Genomic DNA, 12704 nt, shown 5'->3' with positions numbered 1-12704 from the left:
ATCATGTATGTGAGAAAAGATTAAAGACTTTAATGCTTGAATGGACCACTTCTAAAATTCCCAAATTAGTTTGGCAATTTAAAAACTCAAAAGATGTTTTAGGAGCTGAGGGCTTTTTCTCTGTTTACTTAGGGTTTGTTTGTTTTGTTTTTTTAACTTAGGAGGACTTTTGAATTGCTTGACAGAAAAGATAAGATTTGGTTTCAAGAAAATTCAGAAAATCAGTATTCAGATACGTCTGAAAAATAGAAAATTCAGATGGCATCTTCATTCTGACCCTGAAATGTCATGATTGATAACAAAAATACTTGGCAGTGTAGCCAGAATTCTGGTGACAGTAAGCTGAAATGCCTGTTAATTCGATGCCGATGTTTCTATAGATGGACACAGATAATTCACCTGTCAGCAAAGGGCTGATCGGAGACTTTTTCTCCAAGTGGTCATTGATATGCATTGAATGATGGGCTTTTAACCAGATTTATTAGGAAAAATTACTGGCATTTAGAAGAACAAGCATAAATTGATAGAGACTTTTGTGTCAGCACTAGTGGTGGAGTTCTGATAATTACAGCATGCACCTGCTGTTCACCTTCATAGTGAGAGATGCCCTAGACGTTCATTAAAAAGGAACACGCACACATCACCCTCGTCATCTCTACAGTCTTTGGCCCAAGCGAACTACATGTCCCAAATGCAACACTGTTCTCACATAGATCTCCTAAATTCATGGGCCAAATTTAACAATGCTGTTGGATTTGCCATGAAATCCATATGCGATGATTTAAACTTTGCATGACACCTTGACATTTGCTACTTCTGTACATTTTAATTTTACATAATAAGTATGTTTACTGTCCATATGAAAATGTTATAGAATTACTTTTATACATGAAATAATCATTCATCATAGAGAATACATTTATATTTATACATATAGTGATTATTTTATTATAGAGGATTAGTGAAAACTTGAAGGACAAATTTTTTTCCCAAAGTACGTTTTAGTACACATTTTAAAAAAATTGTTGATGTTTGGGCTCACACTCACTTTTGGGTATTTATTACTGGTCCTTCAAATCATAAGTAGCTTTTTGTTACCTATGATGAGTATAGTAGTATTGACTTTATCCCTGCAAGGATCACAGTATGTCCTCACTCCAGTGGTTTTATAAGTGAATAATAATTAATTGATTATATTAATGAGAAGGTACCCATGAATATAAAAATAAAGATACCATCTAGCATTTGTTGACTGTTAATATCTGTCAGGTGCTATGCTAGGGACTCATTAGATCATCATAAGTTTATAAAATCAATATTACTGTTGAAGGTTGACACATGCTGAGAAAAACTGGCTTATAAAATGCACAGGGTACTAAGTGGTAGGGTCAGCTTGTGGGCCTCAGGACTGGGTTATGGTGCTGGGAGTCAAACTTAGGGTTTTGTATATGCTCTACCACTTAGCTACACTCCTAACCCTAACTCTAGCTCTGAGTCATTTGTTTATAGCGTGCCTGCCAAAAAAGGAGGCCTGATATATTATGGCTTTGCATTGTGACCAAAGGAAAAATGGTCTCCATCTCTGAAGGAATAATTAAGTGTGTGTGTTTTGGTTGTTGTTGTTGTTGTTGAAAAGAGAATATCTTCATACATGAAAGATATTAATGCCTCAAAATTTTCTTCATGTGGAGTTCTGTTTCCACAGCATAAGAAAAAAAATTAGTTCACTAATGAATATTAAAATAGAAATGTGGAAATATCATAGTATTACATGGTGAGGAAAAAGATCTTTATGCTATTTTCCAAAATGAACAATATACCAATCAAATTATCTCACCATTTACTTCCTGTCTGTTGTGATTCCTCAGGAAGTATATCATTACCCTTTGGGGTTGTGAGATGTATTATTTTTGTGATGTGCCTGTGGTGCTTCCTGAAAGCTTTCTTTACTCCATCCTTTGCTCCAACTTTCTCAGTTTTCTTGCATCCAATTCTAAACCTCACTGTATCTTCCTAGCTCTTTTAAACCTCACTGTATCTTCCTAGCTCTTCTCTTTTCCCCACAGTCTCTCCCATTTTCTGAGAAACCTTATGATTTCCTTATCTATTCAGTTCAACTCTATGAAGCCACCACCCTTGTACCTCCCTCCAGTGACCACAAGCCTGGAGAGCAGAATTGTTTCTTGTGATGGACCGTGCTCACCAAAGATCATTAGCGTCTAATATAATGCCTGTTAATGCTGTTGGTACCCCAGTCCACTCATACCCTTATGATACTTCTACTTCATTGTTCTGAAACTGTGCTCCCTAGATCCCTGGGAATCCATAAATGTAGTCTCAAAGAGACTGATGGGCACTTAGGAGAATTTCGCCTTTTTGACGCTTATCATAAAGTCTTATAAGCGGATATATTTCAATGCTTCCTCTTGCCTTTGTGCTTCAGTTTCACAATGGAGCAATGGAACAACGAATCTCAACTTGTTAGAAAGTGGTTTCTCATCCTGAGGGTCCACAGCCTTCAGTCTGAGTTCCCGAGTTCTCTGGATTAGAAAACATTGCCCTACAGTATGGAGATAGGCTGCACAAACAACCCGTCCCACAGGCCAGCTTGATCTTTGCATGCTTTCTGTGACTCTCATGCTGCGGCCCAAAATGGGAATTGTATAGCACAAAAAGCCGCTGTCCTGGGAGTCAGTAGGCACTGCAGGTGAATCAAGAGCAAACTGAAATACATTGTCATCGATTGGTGCCAATCCTCTAGAGCACAGCCTAGTGCCTGTACCCAAAGCCTTGCGATGTTGATGCCCACTGAATCTACACACCATTAAGAATTGATCTTGTGAAAATGAGAGCAATCCACAGAGCTATAGACAAGGAACAAGACGTTAGATAGAGTGAAGATTATATTAACCCAACACTATTTGCAGTAGTTAAAGATGGAAAGCAGATTTGGAGTTTAACAATATGAGAATAATAAATAAATCATGGCATTGCATGTGATGTGGTACTTGCTACTAAAAAAATTTTCCTTTCCTACTGTTTTCTGTTAAAGGTCAGAGATTAACCTTATATGTTTTGTTCTGTTTAAGAGTCGCATGGTGGATATTTTAGGCTTCGTAGATGGTATTACCCCATGAGTTGTAATTACCCAAGCTCTGCTTTTGTGATGTAAAACCAGCCATAGATATGGAAATGAGCGTGGCTGTATATGAGTAAAACTTTATGGACCCTGAACTTTCAGCTATGCATATTTTTAAAAGTATTGAAATACATCTTAAAATGTTTTCTTTTAAAAATTATTCTTGGTAGTTTCATACACAAATTCAATGTATTTTGGCCATATCTATGTCCAGTTCCCTCCTCTGACCCTCCCCTCCCCCACTTCATGTCTTCACTCTTTATTAGAGCCCACTGAGTCCACTCAGCACTGGCAGTATGTAGTAGTCTTCTCTCAGATTCTGGGCACTAGTATAACACTGTCACGAGTTGAGGAATATCTGTATGCTACTTTTATAACCAGAAGAAACAGTTATGTTTTTGCTTGTGAGCCTAGCCTTTAATGGATGAGCCATCTCTCCAGCCCAGAAGAAACGGTTAACAATTGTTATATACTTGAAAGTAGTTTTGAGAGGTTAAGGCCCTAAATTCATTCAGGAGAGACAGTTGAGGGACAAGGAAGACCCACCACTCCAATGTCTTGACCAATGGGGAAAAATTGTTGAGACAAGTGAGCCATGGGTGGAACAAGGAGAGGCGTGTGACTAGAAGGGGGAGAATTCTAGGCCGAGTCAGGGATGGTTATCTGTAGAGAAGAATATGGCAGAGTAAGCGGAAAGAGGTAAGAATAGAAGTAAAATCCTGTACTGAGGCCTGATTGGCTGGCTGATTTTTATCCGCAAATCAGTCAGAAAGATTTGCAAGTTGCTGAGTGGTAGGATCCTGCTTTTGAGTTAGAAAGATCCACATGGCATTCCCACACAGAATGGCTTGGGTGATGAAGAGCCTGGAGCAGGAGAGCAGGAGCATGGTAAACAAGGGAGGAAGCCAAGGTGTGAGGTAGAAGGAGAGAAGAGGCTGTGAAGAAGTGGCCTGCGTGACTGTCTGGGTCTGGGAATTGAAGGGAGCTGGAGCAGAAGAGATGAGACAGGAAAGGAAGGTCATCTTTTACGAAGTTTTCTGGGTGCTCAGGTGAGCAATAGACCTGGTGAGGAGGTGCAGATATTTTGAGTTGGAGGAAGTTGCTGGATGTTTTGGTAAAGATTTTTCAGAAGAATTTAAAAATCAGGAAAAAAAAAAAACCTATAGAGCATGTCTGTAGGTATAAGAGCAGAAATGTTCACTTGGAAGAAAGAGGAAATATGATTTGTGTTTATGAATTATAAATTATCTTCTAGCCCTCCCTAGATCACATACAGTTTCAGATATCTGTGTTTAAGATGGGGTGCTTTGTTTTTACACTGGATGACACACTAACTGTACCTTTTGTTTTCCTGGACTTAGGCCTTGGAAGATCGTGTGTGGGAACTCTTACAGGAAGCAGACAGGACAGCGGAAGCTAACAAGGCTCAAAGTCAGGTGTATGATGCCATGGCCCAGACTCTGGGTGAAGCGTGGGCAACCCTGGTCTCCATGCTTGAAAGAAGAAGGGAGCTCCTTGGGCTGACTTCTGAGTTTTTTGAAAGTGCTTTGGAGGTTAGTGTTTCAAGAACATCTGCTTCTCCAAATCAATACAAATAACTAGCACACTGAAAAACGTTTGACTTCCTAAAACACAGGTTGTGCGCATGTTCAAAATGGCAGAATGACTGGGAGATATGCAATACATTTAGCGTTATTTTGGAAAAAGTAAAATTAATATTTGAAATATAGATCATCAGTCACTTAAATATAGATAGTTAAGTGGAACTCTTTGTCACTTTGATCTAGTTCCCTCTTTAGAAGACAGTAATGTACTCATGGAATCTGGTTACTCTTACTGTACAGTTATTAGGGAAGCTGATGTGGAGGCTTTTATTGACTAAAAGTCAGGGGTTAAAATTTCTCCTGCTCACTTGAAAAATCTATTACACAGTATTTCGTAGGATGTTTGACTTGTAAACACAGCGTTTCGTATTTTCCTAAGGGATGTAGGTGAATTTCTATAGTTTAAACCTATTAAAATGAAAACAAAGAAAGAAAAAGGCCCTAGACTTCATATTGTTTACTGTTCTCGGTGGCAGTGTGAACCTGGGACAATAGGGCCTACCACGAGGTGGACTAAGGTCTCCTACCATGACCACCTTTACCCAGAGCATCAAACAGTTCATACTATGAGGGTCAAGAGTCACCTGAATAAAGTATATAATCACAGGGACAAGCGGCACATGTTTTCCCTAGAGCTGTATGAACAACAGCTGAAGTAAAGTCCCTTCGATCTGCCATACCTGGGAGTAGCAGGAAGCCATATCTTGGGGACAAGTCTGTGTTCTGAAGAAACTGAGGTCACAACACTTGTGTCTTGTTTTCCTGGCGTTTTCTCACAGGCACTCAGAAATCTCACACAGCTCCATTCTTGGACTGTGTTTTGACACAGATGATGAATAGCTACTGAATTCCTTCTGTGATTTTTCTTTAGTTTTTATTTATTTTACTTTTTTTGGTCTTCATGGAGGTTTTTGATTTCAAAATGTAAAACGAAAAGATTTCAATAGATGTATATTTTTTGTAAGACACTTCTTGGAAATTTTACATTTTAACTCCTCTGGGCAGCGGCAGCATGCTCTTGCTGGTGACCAAGTGTTACTTCACTGTGCTAAAACACTAGCTTCAAAAACCCTGATGTTCTTAGGAGGGACATTCAAGAGTTAAATCCGGAATAATGAAGGCGAGAAGATTAGTAACAGAACATAAAACTTGAGGTGGACCATCTCATGCACCATGAACTCATTTAGAAGAGGAACAAACGCGATACTGTAGCTTTCAAGATTCACAAGTCACAGCTTGACACCAAAGCTCTGCTCATTTATAGACCGTGTCTTGGGTGTGGGGCGTTCCTTATAAGACCTCATTTCTTGGAAGAAGAAATAAGACAGCTGAAACGCACTCACAGAAGCCAAATTACAGCCCTCGCTGATTCATCCCGCCTTAGTAGGAGGGGTATAAATGTCACTGGCTTTGTAACTCAGCGTTCCTGAGCACAGCAAATGATCTTTTCCCGACATTAGGCTCAATATTTGTTTCTTGGTGTGTTTTAGTGTAAATGCTAGCTAATTTTCTCTGTGATGTGGAAATTACTTCCAGATAGGCTAAGGAGTAGGAGGAAATACTAAGCCAAATCAGATCAACAAGGCACTCTTGTCCATACACTTGAGTGAGCTTTTATTGGATCTAGGGAAATGACTAAATAGGTCTATATTAGCCTGCTTCTCATTCCATGAACCACTCACACTAAGTGGAATCAGGGTCCCACATAATCTGCAGACTGCTTCTCTATGACAAAGCAATTTTCACCAATGATAAAGAAAGATGATGAAATTAATTTTAACTCTGTTTAAATTTCCATTGCCAATTCCACTCTGTACATACTTCAGAAAGAAGGAGAAAAGCATAAGTTTTAGACAGGAAAAAATCCATAAGATAAGAGTTAATAAATCAAGGAATTTTTAGAACCTCTTTTGTTTACAGTTGAAACAATTTTGAGTAAGAAACAGAAATAGAGATATAAACTATACCATGGCTATAAACTGTCTGCAATGTTCTACTGGAGAACAACAAATAACCTATGGGGTTTTCTTCTTTTGAAGATTCTCTTGGAATGATAGCTTTAAAAATCAGTTCTCAGAATCTGAATGAAGGAGAGATGTGAACACTTGTGTGTATGTAATCCCCTATAACTAACCATGCCAGACTTCTTTAGAGTTCTAAGAGATGTTATGATGAGTTGGTTGGTGGTTATTATAGGATAGCAGCTGGCTCCTAGGTTTAACTGCCACATGAGGGTCTTCTCAGTCACTGCTGTGATTTGGGAACAATGCAGCTGAGTAAGAGTGACCAGTGTCCATTAGCTTGTCCTACAAGATGGCAGAGGCCTTCTGTACTTTTCAGAGGGGACAGGCTCACCAGTCACCTCTCATCATTCCATACCACTTAGAACTGCATTTTCTGCAGCCGTTGTCATAATCAAAATGTGATACATCCTCTTAGTCAACAGATTTCATTAAGTATTAGCAATCACCAAATTCAAAGACAATACTTTAGAAAAAGCAAAACCTGAAGTCAAGTGCAGTGGGTGGGTGGGCTTCTTTGTCTTTCTCATGGATACGTTGCCTTTATTGTTTTATTCTAAAACAAACCCTAAGGTGAACATTTTACCATGCTCTTTACAAACTATAACCTTCACTGAACCTTGGTGCAAAAACACACCAGCTGTCTGCCACCATGGGGACACGGTAATAGAACATTTAACAGTGCTTTGCTCCCACCTAAAATTTATGTTCAAGATTATCCCCCTGGGGATTTTTTTCCTGACTTCAAGTATCTTTTCATCTCAAATTTACTTGAAGGAAAAATTTCAGAAAATGAAATTGATCATATTGGCCACCATTGGCGTGTTGTACACCCTCCTTTGAAATGTAGAAATGTTCCAGTTTTCATGTTGGCTTCAGCCAATCCCATTTTTATTTATACAAATGAGGCACAAAAACTATTGACACAATTCAAATAAGGTTGGCAATTAAAGCTTCAAAAGCTAAAGCTTGCCTCTGCTCCCTCATCTCTGATCACACTCCCTCTTACAAAATTAACAAGTTGGCAGATTTATTTATTTATTTATTTTTTTGATTTTTTGAGACAGGGTTTCTCTGTGTAGCTTTGCGCCTTTCCTGGAACTCGCTTTGAAGACCAGGCTGGCCTTGAACATCACAGAGATTCGCCTGGCTCTGCCTCCCGAGTGCTGGGATTAAAGGCGTGCGCCACCACCGCCCGGCGGCACATTTATTTTTAGACCCCATCTCTTCTCCCTTTACATGTGTGTCTGAGTGTGTTTTCTTCGATGATATTAGACTGTTATTCACAGACATCTATGTTCTATGTCTAAGTTTAAACACACAGAGGAAAAAAAAAACCACACAACATTTAATTAGATTTTCTCTAAGTTAAATTTACTTGTGAGTTTATAGATTATTGGTTAGCCAATCTTTGGTTGATTTTTGTCAGCAAGTTTTCTGGCTATTCTCTGAGAACCTACCTTAGAGTATTGATAGTTACTGAGTTAAAAATCTGTAAAAGATAATATTGGCTGAAAAACTTACTAGATATTTAAACATGAACAAGATGGTTTATTTTAGCATACATAATATGTTTCTAGTTAGAAAAAAAATAAAAATGGAGGGGAAACCATGGCATTTTATAAATTTAGTACATGTAAATACATGCATACTATCCTAGATTAGAACACGCTAACTCACAGATGTGTTATATTGAGTCCTCTCATATTGTATCAGCTAGATCATTAATGTGTGAGAACAATCCATAAATAAAATAAAGTATTCCATTGATTTTTATTATTTTCACATCTTTCCCTGTGTTTTTTTTCATAGTTTGCTATAAAAATAGACCAAGCTGAAGCTTTCCTGCAGAATCCTCATGAATTTGAGAGCGCGGAGACTTTACAGTCACTTCTTCAGCTTCATGACCGCCATGCCAAAGGCAAGAAATGGTTATAGATTCTTGTGAATGGCAGTATTTGGAGATTTTCTGCTGTTATACTATAGTTTGTTTAAAAAAAAAAAAAAGATGAGCAAAACTTTGCATTTGGCCACCTTCTCAAAGAAAGCATTAGCTGTAAGTAGCGCTAGGGGAAGGTAGAGGACCTGCGGGAAGTTTTGCTGTAGGTATTGTACATCATCATTCTTGAGGACAGAGGCTGCCTCTCTCCTGTTCAGCCCTCCATCCTCAGCATCCAGTTTTCCCCTCCATCCCCAGCATCTGGTTTCCCCCTCAATCCCCAGCATCCAATTTACCCCTCCATCCCCAGCATCTGGTGTACCCTCCATCCCCAGCATCCGGTTAACCCCTCATCCCCAGCATCCGGTTTACCCCTCATCCCCAGCATCCAGTTTACCCCTCCATTCTCAGCATCCGGTTTACCCCTCCATCCCCAGCATCCAGTTTACCCTCCATCCCCAGCGTCCAGCATCTCACAAGCTGCGCAGTACCGTGGACCCTTAAGCTACACTCACTGACTGAATTCAGTAGTGTTCCATCTAAGGGTAGATAAATGCAAACCAACCTTGAAACATCATCTGTGTAGAAGGAAAACACCATCATTGCAGTGAAAAAGTACAGGAAATTTTTCTAGATAAAAGTCCAATAAAACATTATGCAGAATATTTTCAACTCTCTCAGAGTATCTAGTAGCAATGGTTGAATTGTTAGAGCATAGTTTATATGCCAGGTCTTCACAAGAATCTTGGGACTAGCCTGACTGCTGTAGGGAAAATAATGTAAATAAATGGGTGGGCAAAGTTTCCTGCTTTTTTGTAATGTATTTTTTTTTTATCTGAACTGGGTCTGAGTAAAATGGCTTCATAGATTTGTCACAAATTTTGATATTGTTTGTTTTGTTTTATTTTGTTTTTTATAGACAAAGACTCTCTCTATGTAGCCTTTGTCACTTTTAAATTGACTTTGACCCCCAAAAAGTTTGGTCATGCTAGAAAAGTAGAACATGGATAAAGTAATAAAGTGTATTTTTAAAGACACACACACACACACACACACACACACACACACTTTATATTGCTCTCCAAAATCTCTATAAAATAGCTCTTCATTATTAATCACTTGCTACAAGTTTCCCAAAATAAAGTGGTTAATAACAGTCTTTCCAGTGTAAATTTTTATGGCAGCCAACCATGTGTATAGATGTATTTTTTCCTGATGACTTGTCCATCACACCTGTCACTACAAGATCTAAACTGTAACAGGAGATTCAGCACTAAAGCATCAGCTGGCTGTTCTGACACAGCAGCCATTATCTAGTGGGCCCCCTGGGGCTGAGCTGAATCACTTAAAATTCCTGATAGGGGACTGGAAGAGAATCGAGTCCTGTGACCATGATGGGTTTTATGATCTCAAGTCAATCTCCCCCGGCCAACATGATTATCCCACAGCAACTTTACTCATGGAGTTTCACCCTGTGGAAGTGGGGACGGACGTTCCCATAAACATCTGGAGCTGGAAGAGGAGACAGTGTTTATATTCCTCCTTCTGCTTCTGCTGGCTTCTTCAGATTTAACAGGATCAGTGACACAATAAGCCAGCTGACACAGATGCACACTGCTTTTTAGAGGAAGCCTGAGGCTATACTGCTCTGGCATCCCGCTGACAAAGGACTCAGGCCATACTTTTCAGTGTGATCTTTGAGAGTCTACCAAGCCTCCTCTTGGGTTGACAAGATGGATAAAATGCTGGCTGAACACAGGGATCATACTTTGTCTTTGGTGGCATGAGTCTTGGGATGTTTTTAAGCCTCTCTGTGTGATACTTGAAGGATTGTAGAGGGCAGTGATCAGAAGAACTGGATCCTAATGAATAATGCCCAATGGTGGCTTCAAGAGCCTTGTTTTTATAAAATGGGAGTTATACTAATCAGCCGATTAGTGGGATGTGGTTAAGATGATATGATTTGAAGTGCATATTAATGAATGAAATTTCTGATTGCTAGTCAAGGGCTTTGTATCTATCACCATCATTAAATTTAAGGGAATAAAATATGAGTTGGCAGTTCTAATAAAATTCTGAGTTGTTGAGCAGTTGAGTGGTACAAAAGTGAATGTCATTATGACAAAATACAGCTGGAAGCTGTGATGAAACAGCCCCAATTGTCCCTTTTCTTCTTTAGTATCACCTGTGTGACTACTGGGTCTCATGGCTTAGGTCAGATAGGGTGACTGGTTGAGGTTTCTGCCTTCTAGAATGTTCCACCAGAGTAGAATGCCTTAGATAGCTGAAGGCTAACATAGACTCAACTGTTTTCTCTCCTTTTGATCTAACCTTGGCTTGTTAGTATTTCTTCAGAAAACAGTTTCCTGATTACTTTCCAATCTTCTCTTTTGAATTTAGTGACATATAATAACATTTCTGAAACAGTTCCTGGTGAGAAACCCAGGGTCCTGTCATCATATTGCACTGGGTTTAGTGGCAAGGGCTGTTATTAGGCAAATAACCATACACACAGCTGTAATATTATAGCTAAGGTAAGAGTTATGAATGAAAGTAATGTTGCACTATGAAAATGTTTAATAGGAGTATTTAGTTTAGTTTATTCTTTAAGGAACTGACAACTGATAGGGCTGCAATGTGAGTAGATAGAGGTTCTAGAGATAAAGGGAATTGAAGTGAATGGCATCCTTGACAGAGGAAGTAGGGGAGAATAGAGATGCAGGAGAAAGTATAGATGTGTGAAGAATTTACAGAGGTAAGATTGAGGCTTTTGGAAAAAGAAGACAGAAATAAGGTCATGTCAGATGTGATCATCTACTTTAAGGAATCTAGCCCTTAATTTTAAGGCAAAGAAGCCATTGTTGAGAGAGGAAGGGAGGAGAAATGGGAGGGTGATATAGAGAAGGGAAGAGAGGAATAGGTGGAGGGAGGTAGAAATAGGTAGAGGAATATGGAGAAGAGGGAGAGAGAGACAAAGTGCTGTATATGTCTCCTAAGAAGATGTAGACAGATGCTTGCTCATCTTAGATAGGGCACTGATGATAGACTAAAGAAAATATTCCTCCATTCAGCTGGTGAAACAATAAGTCTACTGGGGTTACTTACAGCAGCATGGATGACTCAAAGGCAGCAGCATCTCCTAGGACTCCAGCATGGGTGATGACTCATGAAAGTGAGTTCCTGGAGCTCTCTGCAGTTTGCAGGAAGATGTACTGAGAAGACTCTTGCTCGATAATTATTGATAGCTCACGTAATCCTGGGTGGGGAGGAGGTTATGGATCTTAAGAGCTTTTGGATCTTGTAAGTTTAGTGAGCTTCCTGGACCTCATAAGTATTTTAGTTTCCTGAGTCTTAGAAGCATTTCCTCCTCTCTTCAGGAAGGAGTGTTTCAACTTGGGGAAATACCACATACCACAACGTGGGGGAAATACCACATACCACAACGTGGGGGAAATACCACATACTACAACGTGTGTTTAAAAAGATCTCAGTGGGTCAATGTGAAGAATTGATGAGTGGGTTAGAGGGATGCTATCAAGAGTGGGTCACACAAGTCCAGGTACCGACACTTGCATCATGGGATGGAGAGAAGTAGATGGATGCAGGAAGTGGGAAGGGAGTGTAAAATAGACAAGTCACTGAAGGTGAGATAAGGGGAGGGGTGTATCACAGATGATTCCTGGTTCTATTCCTGGCTTGTGGAGGCTGGACATACTCTTAACTGTTTCTCCAACTGATATTCAAGTGTTGATCTTCAAAGCACTGCTCTCAACTCCTAACTGTCAATACTCTTTGCTCCTGGTGGTTCTTCAGTTCTTAGAATTTAAATCCCCTTTTTATAATACACAATACAATCACTACAGAGGTTGATAACTGGTTATCAATTTGACAGACATATGTGTTTGATCACATGGGATTTAAAAAAAAACATACAAATCGTAAAGCATTTAAAATGTTTATACATTTAAGTTCTTTTCAATGTAGCTTATCATTAATGTTAT

The 12704-nt window shown here is 39.3% G+C and overlaps 1 protein-coding gene across 3 annotated transcripts in view; it reads left to right on the top strand.

The window, feature by feature from the left end:
* The window catches only part of Ccdc141 (coiled-coil domain containing 141), a 164301-nt gene that overhangs the window by 31690 nt on the left and 119907 nt on the right, over positions 1–12704 (top strand). For all 3 annotated transcript variants that reach the window (XM_052724418.1, XM_052724419.1, XM_052724417.1), the window contains exons 3-4: positions 4501–4692; positions 8577–8685. In XM_052724418.1, coding sequence (XP_052580378.1) covers positions 4501–4692; positions 8577–8685 — 301 coding nt within the window. The remainder of the gene's footprint in view (positions 1–4500; positions 4693–8576; positions 8686–12704) is intronic.

Source organism: Peromyscus californicus, unplaced genomic scaffold (assembly GCF_007827085.1).
Source record: "Peromyscus californicus insignis strain IS unplaced genomic scaffold, ASM782708v3 Scaffold_7__1_contigs__length_154581171, whole genome shotgun sequence".
Lineage (NCBI taxonomy): Eukaryota > Metazoa > Chordata > Mammalia > Rodentia > Cricetidae > Peromyscus > Peromyscus californicus.
This window is presented reverse-complemented; position numbering and strand designations above follow the sequence as displayed.